This window comes from Schistocerca gregaria, chromosome 8 (genome assembly GCF_023897955.1).
Source record: "Schistocerca gregaria isolate iqSchGreg1 chromosome 8, iqSchGreg1.2, whole genome shotgun sequence".
Taxonomy (NCBI): domain Eukaryota; kingdom Metazoa; phylum Arthropoda; class Insecta; order Orthoptera; family Acrididae; genus Schistocerca; species Schistocerca gregaria.
The window spans coordinates 305,527,292-305,540,894 of NC_064927.1; the positions used below are offsets into that span (position 1 = coordinate 305,527,292).

The following is a 13,603-nucleotide window of genomic DNA, read 5'->3' on the forward strand; positions in this document are numbered from 1 at the left end:
TCCGTCAATCCCACCTGGTAAGGATCCCACACCGCGCAGCAATATTCTAACAGAGGACGAACGAGTGTAGAGTGAGCTGTCTCTTTAGTGGACTTGTTGCATCTTGTAAGTGTCCTGCCAATGAAAAGCATTGTATCGCTCGCCTTCCCCACAATATTATCTATGTGGTCCTTCCAACTGAAGTTGTTCGTAATTTTAACACCCAGGCACTTAGTTGAGTTGACAGCCTTGAGAATTGTACTATTTATCGAGTAATCAAATTCCAGCGGATTTCTTTTGGAACTCATGTGGATCATATCACACTTTTGGTTATTTAGCGTCAACTGCCACCTACCACACCATATAGCAATCTTTTCTAAATCGCTTTGCAGCTGATACTGGTCTTCGGATGACCTTACTAGACGGTAAATTACAGCATCATCTGCGAACAATCTAAGAGAACTGCTCAGATTGGCACCCAGGTCATTTATAAAGATCAGTAACAGCAGAGGTCCCAGGACGCTTCCCTGGGGACCACTTGATATCACTTCAGTTTTACTCGATGACTTGCCGTCTATTACTACGAACTGCGACCTTCCTGACAGGAAATCACGAATCCAGTCGCACAACTGAGACGATACCCCATAGGTCCGCAGCTCGATTAGAAGTCGCTTGTGAGGAACGATGTCAAAAGCTTTCCGGAAATCTAGAAATACAGAATCAACTTAAGATCCCCAGTCGATAGCGGCCATTACTTTGTGCTAGCTGCGTTGCACCAGAGCGATGTTTTCTGAGGCCATGCTGATTAGGTGTCAATAGATCGTTCCCTTCGAGGTGATTCATAATGTTTGAATACAGTATATGTTCCAAAACCCTACTGCAAACCGACTTCAATGATATAGGTCTGTAGTTAAATGGATTACTCCTGCTACCCTTCTTAAACACTGGCGCGACCTGCGCAATTTTCCAATCTGTAAGTACAGATCTATCGGTGAGCGAGCGGTTGTATATGTGTGTTAAGTAGGGAGCTATTGTGTCAGCGTAATCTGAAATGAACCTAATCGGTATACAATCTGGACCTGAAGAGTTGCCCATATCAAGCGATTTAAGTTGCTTCGTAAACCCCTAAGGTATCTACTTCTAAGAAACTCATGCTAGCAGATGTTCGTGTTTCAAATTCTGGAATATTCCATTCGTCTTCCCTAATGAATAAATTTCGGGAAACTGCGTTCAATAACTCCGCTTCAGCGGCACAGTCGACGGTAACAGTACCATCGGCACTGCGCAGTGAAGGTATTGACTGCGTCTTGCCTCTTGTGTACTTCACATTTTGTACTTTAATATTGTTCGATGTTAAAGAGGGAGTGTCATAATATACAAGGAGAGAACGTTAAAAAGTTGATAAAACACTATTCACTTAATGTTTTTAGTCAACGCAGTCACGAAATAAATTTGGGGATTCTGTAGAATATTTCTTAAATGTATTATATTTTTTGAATGTGTTTTGATTAAAATCTCACCTTGTGTGAAATAGTGTTTGAATGAATTTGTGGCTACAAAATAAAAATCGTTAAAATATTACATCTTATTTCGTGTAAATACCTGATGTTTTTACAAAAACGGAAGTTAATTCTAAAATATCTATAAGATATTCATTCAAGGACACCCTCACACAGCTAATCACCTTAAAAAAAGTTTAAATTGCTGACTAGTGCTATTATTATGTAGAGCCTGTGAACGAGTACCTCGAAAACGGCGAAGATGTTCGAATGTTCACGTGATACAGTCGTGAGCATCTATGGAAAGATGGGAAGGACAGTGAAAGTACCACTAGGTGCTATGTGGTTGGTCGGCCACGCTCTTCACAGAACGTGGGGTTATAAAGCTTGTCTGCTTTACTATAAAGCAGGATAGATGGTGATCTTTGGCATCTCTATAGAGAGAGCACAATGCTAGTTCATGCACAAATGTTACAGAGGACACCGCTCATAGTACGTTTCTGAACAGGGAGTTCTGCAGCAGAGAACCCTCACGTGTTGACATGTTGACCCAACGCCACCGTCAGTTACAACTGCAAAGGGCAAGGGACCATCGGGATGCGACGGTCGATCAATGGAACAGTATCAGCTCTACGGGTGAATCAAACTATTGCCACACTAGGTAGCTGACAATCTCGTCAAACACCGTCACTGAGATCAATGGCGGCGCGAAACGTACAGCGAGCAACAGGCTCAGGTTGGTGGGTAGAATTTTATGCAGTTGGAGACTTTGAACTACGCTTGCATGGGAAGACTGTTGCGAATCACCTGCACCCGTTCATGTTTGATGCATTCCCGTCGGCGATTCATCTTTCAGCATGTAATAATGCGTATATCGGAGCCAGAACCGGGCCACAGTGGTTTGAGGAGAGTTAGCTGATGTCTCGGCGGCCAAAATCGCCTGATGTAAACCCTATTGGAAAAGTGTGAGCTCTGTGCCGATAAAGCGGAGTTATTAAACGCAGTTTTCCGAAACTCCTTCACCAGGGATGACGTATGGAATATTCCAGAATTCTAAACACGAACAGCTGCTAGCATGAGTTTCAATCGGTTGATACGGGCAAGTCTTCAGGTCTAGATTCTATATCGATTACATTCATTATAGATTACGCTGATACAATAGCTCCCTACTTAGCAATTATACACTCCTGGAAATGGAAAGAAGAACACATTGACACCGGTGTGTCAGACCCACCATACTTGCTCCGGACACTGCGACAGGGCTGTACAAGCAATGATCACACGCACGGCACAGCGGACACACCAGGAACCGCGGTGTTGGCCGTCGAATGGCGCTAGCTGCGCAGCATTTGTGCACCGCAGCCGTCAGTGTCAGCCAGTTTGCCGTGGCATACGGAGCTCCATCGCGGTCTTTAACACTGGTAGCATGCCGCGACAGCGTGGACGTGAACCGTCTGTGCAGTTGACGGACTTTGAGCGAGGGCGTATAGTGGTCATGCGGGAGGCTGGGTGGACGTACCGCCGAATTGCTCAACACGTGGGGCGTGAGGTCTCCACAGTACATCGATGTTGTCGCCAGTGGTCGGCGGAAGGTACACGTGCCCGTCGACCTGGGACCGGACAGCAGCGACGCACGGATGCACACCAAGACCGTAGGATCCTACGCAGTGCCGTAGGGGAGCGCACCGCCACTTCCCAGCAAATTAGGGACACTGTTGCTCCTGGGGTATCGGCGAGGACCATTCGCAACCGTCTCCATGAAGCTGGGCTACAGTCCCGCACACCGTTAGGCCGTCTTGCGCTCACGCCCCAACATCGTGCAGCCCGCCTCCAGGACAGGAGTGAATGGAGGGACGAATGGAGACGTGTCGTCTTCAGCGAAAAGAGTCGCTTCTGCCTTGGTGCCAATGATGGTCGTATGCGTGTTTGGCGCCGTGCAGGTGAGCGCCACAATCAGGACTGCATACGACCGAGGCACACAGGGCCAACACCCGGCATCATGATGTGGGGAGCGATCTCCTACACTGGCCGTACACCTCTGGTGATCGTCGAGGGGACACTGAATAGTGCACGGTACATCCGAACCGTCATCGAAACCATCGTTCTACCATTCCTAGACCGGCTAGGGAACTTGCTCTTCCAACAGGACAATGCACATCCGCGTGTATCCCGTGCCACCCAACGTGCTCTAGAAGGTGTAAGTCAACTACCCTGGCCGGCAAGATCTCCGGATCTTTCCCCCATTGAGCATGTTTGGAACTGGATGAAGCGTCGTCTCACGCGGTCTGCACGTCCAGCACGAGTGCTGGTCCAACTGAAGCACCAGGTGGAAATGGCATGGCGAGCCGTTCCACAGGACTACAACCAGCACCTCTACGATCGTCTCCATGGGAGAATAGCAGCCGGCATTGCTGCGAAAGGTGGATATACACTGTACTAGTGTCGACATTGTGCATGCTCTGCTGCCTGTGTCTATGTGCCTGTGGTTCTGTCAGTGTGATCATGTGATGTATCTGACCCCAGGAATGTGTCAATAAAGTTTCCCCTTCCTGGGACAATGAATTCACGGTGTTCCTATTTCAATTTCCAGGAGTGTATAAAACCGCTCGCTCACCGATAGATCTGCACTGCGACGTTCCTGTCAGGAAGGTCGCAGTTCGTAGTAGTAGACAGCAAATCATCGAGTAAAACTGAAGTGATAGCAGTTATTCCCCAGGGAACTGTCCTGGGACCTCTGCTGTTCCTGATCTATATAAAGGACCTAGGTGACATTCTGAGCAGTTCTCTTAGGTTCGCAGATGATGCTGTAATTTAACGTCTAGTAAGGTCATCCAAAGACCAGTATCAGTTGCAAAGCGATTTAGAAAAGATTGCTGTATGGTGTGGCAGGTGGCAGTTGACGCTAAATAACGAAAAGTGTGAGGTGATCCACATGAGTTCCAAAAGAAATCTATATCTCGATAAATAGTACAATTCTCAAGGCTGTGAATTAAACTAAGTACCTGGGTCTAAAAATTACTGACAACTTCAGTTGGAAAGACCACATGGTTAATATTGGGAGGAAAGCGCGCCAAAGCTTGCGTTTCGTTGGCAGGACACTTGGAAGATGCAACAGGACCACTAAAGAGCTTACACTACACTCGTTCGTCCTCTGTTAGAATATTGGTGCGTGGTGTGGGATCCTTACCAGTTGGGATTAAAGGAGGACATCGAAAGGCTACAAAAGAGGGCAGCTCGTTTCGTATTACCACATAATAGGGGAGAGAGTGTGGCAGGTACGATACGCGAGTGGGGATAAAAGTCATTAAAGCAAAGACGTTTTTCGTCGCGGTGAGATCTATTTACAAAATTTCAGTCACCAACTTTATCTTCCGAATGCGAAAATATTTTGTTGAGCCCAACCCACATAGGTAGGAATGATCATCAAAATAAAATAAGAGAAATCAGAGCTCGAACGGAGAGGTTTAGGTGTTCGTTTTTCTCGCGCGCTGTTCGGGATTGGAATGGTAGGGAGATATTATGATTGTGGTTCGATGAACCCACTGCCAAGCATTTAAATGTAAATCGCAGAGTTATCATGTAGATGTGGATACAGATGTAGATATACCTACACAAAACCTAGCAACAAACTGTCGGACCCCTGACACCCAGAATCAGTGATGTTTTTCGTTCCAAAGATTGAAAGCCCGACTGTTAAGCAGGTCGACGTTATATTTTGGCTCTTCAGTGTCTGTATAATTTTTATCACTATAGCAAATACTAATTTACAAACGAATAATGCAGCTAATATGTATATTATTCTGCTTACAATGAAATGACGTTGCTGTCTTTATATGTATTGCGTTAGAAAATAAACTTTCTGCTGTAGCAGCAGTGAAACGTATGTGTGAATGATCAGATGTGAAACTTAAGCAAGTACATCAAATAATGAAAGTCTTCTTTAATAACCATTTACATGACAGTCTGAAGGCCCTGATCGCAGTTTTTCTTTGGTTTTCAGCTAAACATGATCCAAAGACGGTGTAAGAGAGAAAATACTAATCCAAGGTAAAAAATAACCCACCCTCTGGCACCACATCTTGCGTAAAAGTACACTTAATTGTAAGAACGCTGCATTGAAAGATGTGCCTCAACCACAGCTAGATGTAATAAATAATTAATATCTGCACTTTTTTCTCAGACTCAAATATGGTCGGGACTCAGGTATATTCACTAGATTGTAATCCGACGAACCAACAACTTGAACTTCTGTGGCACGGATGCCATCCTACTTGAAATGTAATCAAAGACAACACAATACGATATCTGTTGTATGTAAGAGAAGCTTTTGGCTGAACATATAAACTGATATAAACAGAAGGTTACAGCATGTTAAAAGTCATGTTAAGAGTGTAATATTTCATTACAAAATAAAATTGACATACTTATTCACTTTCTTATAACTCTGTAATATCTGGCTGCATTCAGGCGTGGTTTCGTAGGCTGCATATGTATCTAAGTAATTGTCAACTTTTTCTTTTCTATGAGCTAACTAATGTATCGGACGCTCTTTAGAACACTCATCTTGTTCGTACGTCTTGAGCCTAGCAGACTGAAGTGATTTGGGGGAGGGAACCATACAGCTAGGTCATCGAACCCATTGGAGTAGGGAAGGATGGGAAAACATATCGGCCGTATCCTTTCGAAGGAATCACCCCTGCATTGGCCTGAGGCGATTTAGAGAAATCACGGAAAATCGGAAGGAAGAGGGCCGGACGCGGTTTTGAACTGACGTCCTTGCGAGTGCAAGTCCATTGTGCCAACCACTGCGCCACCTTAGGATTATTATACACAAATTCAAATCTGGTTGCAGCTTTTTCCTGTAGCATACCCAGTTGCACAAATTCCCATCGACCACACAATTTTATTGTTTACTCAGACTTGAGTGTATTGTTATTTAGACATCAGGTATGCTAGAAATAGCAATGTTGGTAAAGGATTTTGGTATGGAACGTATTTTTCACCTAGTAAAGATTTAAATTCATTTAAAATTAGCTTAGCACTTGAGGTCGTTAACCAGTCACTGTTGGACTTAATATGCCACTTACAACAACGTCATGATATCTACGGAACCTATATAAATACAAAACTTCGTGTTAAACATCTTCCTCGCACTGAAAGTGTGAGTGTTGTTTGCCTTTCTCTACATTTGTAAAAGTGAACGTGTTTCGTTCAGTTTCTCCTCATTTAACAGCAGATAAGAAAATATTGCTTTGAATCTTTATCAATTGACAACACTCTTCTATTAAAGACGAGTACAGTGGTGTATTTGTGATCTGACAGGAGCATTATTAGCCGGTAAGTTATAAGACATTTTAATAGTAAGAACGACTTACAGGACTTTTTCTTGTGTTACTGACGTGAGATGTTACGTTTGTTAATTACAGTTAATAGAGTCTCATAAACCACCATGTTCACCACATATCCATTTGACGCACATCTGCTAGAGATATGTGTTCCTTGGTTTGCATGTATCGAAAAATGGAATATTTTTCTGATCAGATCCCTCAAAAGTTAAACATTTCAGAACAGCAGAATGCATAATAAAATACTAAAACATGCAAAACATTTCATTAAAGCTGTAAGAGAACTGAAGTAGCTAGACATAAACTTCATTACTGTACCGGTGTGAAGTAGTATTCTGTGGGCCGCTAGCACTATGATGATATGTGTTGCTTGAAGTTCAGTGGCATGGAAATTTTTTATCTGGATGAAAAGCCGGGCTTGACTTAATTGTAGAGGTTATATATTAATGCGGGAAGAAGGTATTTACTGTCCTGGATTACGAGATATAAGTAGGTCATGGAAATGCCAATCAAACATGCAAAGTCCACATCAACATTGCAACGTTCTACATAAGTTCGACGATCTTTTATGAAGTGCCTCACCTCGATTACAGGTTTTTGACACTCCTGAATATGTTGTAGAGAGCTACAATTTTGAATTGGCTTGTTTACACCGCATTTTCCTAAATTTACCTTGGTTGTTGTTTAAAGTCTGGCACCATAATATAATGTTGCTTAACAAACATCGTTTTCAGCAATTACAGTAGACTAATAGATTTATTATTTCCATAGTTGTGTATGTACTACTATCATTATTGTTTAGTACGTGATAAGTAATCTAGTGTCATGAATGAGTTTGACTGGGTTATTTAAAATATTATCGTAGCATCATGCTATGCATTCACTTCTGCAGTGCAATATCTGCATCAAAAATTGAATTGCCAGTGTTTTAAGTCTTTCTAATTGCAAGTTTTCAATTTATGCACGTAAAAGGAAATGATTATTAGTATGGTTAGTTAAAATTAGGTTGAACCATTCTTGTTACACCACTTGTGAAATACCCAGTTCTGTTATCTGTCAAAAGAGCCATGTTCTCCTTTTTTCACACGTTCTCCGTGTCCTCCACGTTTTGCGTGTTTAGAGTGACGCATAAAGCGATGGCGTAAGACGTGGTGCTAACTTATCTTACCCAATGCAATAGCATTACGAGGCAGTTGAGGCTGACACGTTTGTCTTCTCTGATGTGGAAGAACCATTTTCAGCAGTTTTGACTGAACCATCTGTTGCTGTGTCAGCAACTGTTGTTTCTTCTTCTGGTAAGGCCGATGCATTTGTTGTGTTTGTAGAAATTGTCCCCTCTGAAGTTGTCTCCACAGCTCTCTCAGTTGTTTCACTGGGTTCAGCCCTTTCGGTTGTTGATGAATTAGGTACTGTGTTGGTCAACGAAACTTCTTGGCAGACACCCATGGGTCTGTACAGCGAGACTCGTGAACGACGGGGAGAACCAGAGCATTTGTAAACGGCAACACCTTCAGAAGCAGGTGAATACACTTTATCATTTGACAACCTGCTACAGCCACACCACAAGGGGGACACTTGTCACCATGTCAAATGAGCCGAGGGTCGACACCAAACTCATGACAATGAAAAGTCCTCTGTGTATTTTGCTAACACATGGAAATTATCACACGTAATTTGAATATTCCAGAAACAGTGAAGAAGGTCGTTTGCACCCATATATTTCATTTAGTGTAATGTTCACAACACAACATCTCAGTTAGCAATGTTTTGGATAGTACCTGTCCTGCGAGAGTTGGGCGAAGAGGCCAGTGATGTAATCACTGGTCAGGTAGAAGCTGATTTAGCAGTTAAGCCAAGTGGCCATTGATTCATTAGATGACGGACCAGGTCCAATCCAAGCACCCCAGGTAGTGCATTTTATATAGATTAGAAGAAGAGACATATGGCTCGTCTCTTCACAATGGGAATGCCATTTGTAATGATATGAAATCACAGTAAAGAATCTGCGACAGTAAAATGTTGGTTCGAGGACTAGCTCAGTAATGTACAGGGTGTGAAAGGCATAAATGCAGATATTTTTATGTGTTGTACCTTTATACGTATACACATCAATATGTTGGTTAGTTCTTCTGCATCAGTCTACCCACGCACTATAATTGATGTTTTCGCCATGGTCGTAACTGCACAACGAAGTGGACTATGCCTTTTGGTATATAGTACCAGTTGTGCTTTCACACGTACACATATCAATAATTGACCTGTCACACAGGGTGAAAATGAATGTTAGGGGCTTACTTGTACAACATTTCCGTGGAGGTACTACTACACTAACAGGAAAAGTAGGAATTTTAATAGCCATAATTATTAGTCTACAATCGACTTAAACTCTGATTCAGTATTCTTCAGTACACCGTCCTCAGTCACCAGTAGACATGTCTGCCTTACACCCATTTACCTTGTATAGCAAATGGTTAAACACCTCACATATAATCATGAGCAATGAAACTTTTTTTAAGGAGTGCGTATTATCTTGCTACTTCCGCATGTCTCCATCCTTATCAAAGATTATTTTCTGTATCCGCAGTCCACCATCCGACGAGTGGTGGAGGGTACTCCGTTCCACTGTCCGTCGTCTCCTTTCCCGATCCGCTAAAACACAGAGCGAGAGGAAAATGTTTGTTTATGTGCCTCCGTATGTGTGCTAATTTCTCGTAATTTATCTTCACGGTCCTTGTGGGAAATATACTGTGGCGGCAGTAGAACCGATCTTCTGTTACCTTCAAATGTTGGTTCACCCAATAGGGTTCCTGGTACATAACGACTCCTTCCCTAACGGAATTCTCATTTTAGATCCTTCACCATGTCGCTCGGGCCTGTTAGTAAAATATCTACCTTCCCGTCTCTGAATTCCTTCGATGTCTTCCTTTAATGTGACCCAGTATGGATCCAAAAACAGGAGCAGTACCCAAGAATAGGTTGCACTTGCACCCTATATGTGGTCTCATTTACTTATGATTCTCACATTAAACAGAATTCACGAATATTCTCTTCGTTGACTTTAATGAAGGAATTTCGAGGATTAATAACTTCGTCTTACTGTCCCTATAATCAGTACCTTTGGCATTTTCCCTCCAAAATACTGATTGTGTCTTGCCTACAGCATTCTTTACGTACCATCAGAATCACTCTCGAATTTATGCCAGATTTCAAGACAAACTTTCGTGGTGGAAACTGTTATTAACATCTCGCATTGAAGTCTGCGCTACGTTTCGAGCTTCTGTAGAAGATCCCAAATTGTTTAGATTTTGTTTTCATTTAAATCTGGCATGCTTCTTCCGTTGTTTCCGCAACATTGTTCCTACCCGTTTCATGTACTAAGAGGAATCAGCTCCATCAGCTCCGTCGTTTGTTAACTTATTTAGTGTAAATCTCTCAATTGCAGACGATACTATTTCTTTGAATTAAAGCCTCATTTGGAAGGATTAGAGCTTGTGTTTGAAGAATGTGTCAAGAGAATATTTATCTGTTTTCTGAATACATACATTTTTCGTTTATTTTTAGGGTATTTAGTCTCTCTGCGACAGCTCTGTGTCAGTAATCCTTTTATCCGTTTTGATGCTCGTTATTAGCTCAAAATTATTTGCTGCCAAGATGTCAAGTATGTTTTAACAACCGTTTACTATTCGAGTCGGCTTGTGTACTAACAGATGGAAATAATATACAGAGAATGCGTATAGCACAATTCTGCATGATGTTTTATCCGTACCTACGTATTAAAACACGTATTTTCGTTAAGATATATAAAGTTAACTGAAGTCACCACCAACTATAACTGTATCAGCCGGGTAGGTGTTATTATATTATTTAAGTAGGGCAGTCGCTAATAGGACCCAATTATTACTTTATTCCGGTTGCCACGAATGACTTCTTAACAAATTAATTAAATTTCGGTACAAGAGTAATTAGTTCTAACAGCCACAGACGTGCCACCATCAACTGTGTTTAGCCTCTCCTTTCACAAAACCGTAAAGTCCTTATTAAAAATTTCGTCCCACATTGCCTTCTGCGTCTATTTCACACAGAGGTGTTTGTCTGTTAGCACTGAAAACTTTACGAAAACGTCGCTGCTCGCGGTCGTTAAGTGAAAGCCGACATCCGATGTATCGTTCATGGTGATCGGTAATGGCTGCAGTTTGGAATTCCTGGCACGCTCTTGACGCTGTGGATCTCGGTATACTAAATTCCCTGACGATTTGTGAATTGGAATGTCCCAGGCCTCTAACTCCAGACACCACTCCGTGTTTAAAGTTTATTAATTCCTGTCGTGCGGCCATAATCACGTCGGAAACATTTTCCCATTCATCACTTGAGTCAAAATGACAGCTCCGCATTCACACTGCGCTTTCACCCCTTGTGTTCGTGATACTACCGCTATCTCTATATGTGCATATCGCTTTACTATGACTTTTGTCAATCCAAGTGTATTTACAAATTAGTTACAGGAGAAGCTACATCCAAATGTGTACCAGCTGACAAGCATGAGGTGCGAAGATTGAAAAGTTTGACCCATGGTAATTTGAACATGCTTGGGACGGTGAATTTGACGCTTAAAATAGCCAGAAATGGTTTAGGCGGAAACAAACTTCAAATCTGAATAAGGTGAGAAACGTCCGTCATAATAGTTTTGTAGGAAGATATATCCTCATAAGAGAGATAGTAGTCATTATCTGTATGGGTAGACAGAAGTAACTGAGAGTAATATACCGTTGTGGAAGGTACACGACAATAAGATACTGCAAGAGCAAACGAAACCACGAAATGTTACTTGACAATTGGGAGCACAAATTGGCCATCAGGACTACAGGATGTGTTGAGAAGAGAAAATCGGACGAGTCGCAGGAAAGGAGTTTCAAGTGGTGGAACATTGTCAGCGAGAATTACAGACCAATGCAGTTGTTAGGTGTACAGATCTGAAAATGGTTCAAATGGTTCTAAGCACTATGGTACTTAACATCTGAGATCATCAGTCCCCTAGAAGTTAGAACTACTTAAACCTAACTAACCTAAGGACATCACACACGTCCATTCCTGAATCAGAATTCGAACCTGCGACTGTTGCGGTCGCGCAGTTCCAGACTGATGTGCCTAGAACCGCTCTACCACACCGGTCGTTTGTGCATATCCCAATGTGTTTCAATTAAAAGGTGACAGATTGTCATTTACCGAAACTATGAGGCATATACAACCGGAATGAGCAGAACATAAGAGTCAAATTATGCACTGTGGTGACATGAGTCATCCAGTAGCGATATGCACAAATCCAGATGGCGCTAGTGTCATATACACAGGGTATGAAAGGGCAGTGCGCTGTTGAAACTGTCACTTGTACTCATGTGATGCATGTGAAAGTGTGTCCGATGTGGTCATGGTCGCACGACGGGAATTAACGAACTTTAAACGTGGAATAGTGTTTGGAGCTAGAAGCCTGGGACATTCCATTTCGGATTTCGTCAGGGAATCTAATACATAGAGATCCACAATGTCAAGAATGTCACGAGAACACCAAATTTCAGGTATTACCTCTCACCACTAAAAACGCAGTGGCCGACGCTCTTCACATAAGGACCGCGATCAGTGGCGATTGCAATAGTTGTCAGTGCTAACAGACAAGCAACATTGAGTGAAATAGACCCTGAAATCAGTGTGGGACGTCCAACAAACGTATCCGTTAGCACAAAGCGGCGAAAGTTTGCGTTTATGGCCACGACACGCCATCACTTGCCGTACCTCTCCTTGGAACGTTACCTTATCGCCTGCACCCTAGAAAACTGGAAAACCTTAGCCTGGTAGTTTGCCGGCAGTTCTAATTACCACATGTGGCATCGTATTGTAGTGGATGAGAATCACTTTGTCCACATTTTTTATTTCTCGACGCCTTCGTCTGATGGCAGGCCAGAAGGCCGCTAACATCACATTCCTGAGCGATGGCTTTCAACAGATATTTTCTTTTTTTTCTTTTTTGTGACGGCCGAACGTGGATGTTTCCACACCATCCTCTGCTAGTGGGATTCCGGCGTGAAATGCAGCACTCACTTTTACCACCAGTAACAAACAGTTCAAGGATGTCATGGCACTCCCTGGATTACCGTTCCAGATGATTCAGTGAAGACATCATTCGCTCGCCTTTCATCACGTTATCCGACGCTTAGCAGCATGAAACCTTCCCATCCATACCTTAGTATCTGTGAATGGTATAAAATGGGCATATCACCTTCGTACTAAGGGTAGCACTGCCTAATGTAACGACACCGAGAGAAAGCAAAATTGTAGGTACACGTCAATAGGCAGAAGACATACTATTGAAATAGAAGTGTATGACATAAACTTTCAATTAAATTTAAGTGAGGTTTCCTTCTATTGAATACCAAATCATCATGTTAGCATGCACAGTGATGACTTGTCTCTGGATCATTAGTTGAAGTTATTATGCCTGGGATGTCCAAGTGCACGGGCTTCCTCAGGGTTATATTACCATCGTCAACGATCGTCGAAGTTATCAGTATCACCTGAAAGTTGGTAACGTAAGTAAATCTTAGAACTATTCATGAAAACTTAGTAGCACAAAAAGAGCGGATTTGAAGGTTTTCAACAAGACAAGGAGAAACTATAGCATCTAAATATTTGTAAAAAGAATTGTAATATGTTGACTAATGGGGTCACACACAATGTGGAAAGGTCGCAAGTTACGCGATCCACAAAATGATAAATTAATGAATCCTT

At 42.5% G+C, this 13,603-nt stretch overlaps 1 protein-coding gene across 1 annotated transcript in view; it reads left to right on the plus strand.

Moving 5' to 3' along the window:
• LOC126285159 (uncharacterized) overlaps positions 1-13,603 on the plus strand; it is a 57,711-nt gene that overhangs the window by 13,731 nt on the left and 30,377 nt on the right. The window contains exon 2 of the mRNA XM_049984470.1: positions 8,004-8,118. Within this exon, the coding sequence (XP_049840427.1) occupies positions 8,004-8,118 (115 nt within the window). The remainder of the gene's footprint in view (positions 1-8,003; positions 8,119-13,603) is intronic.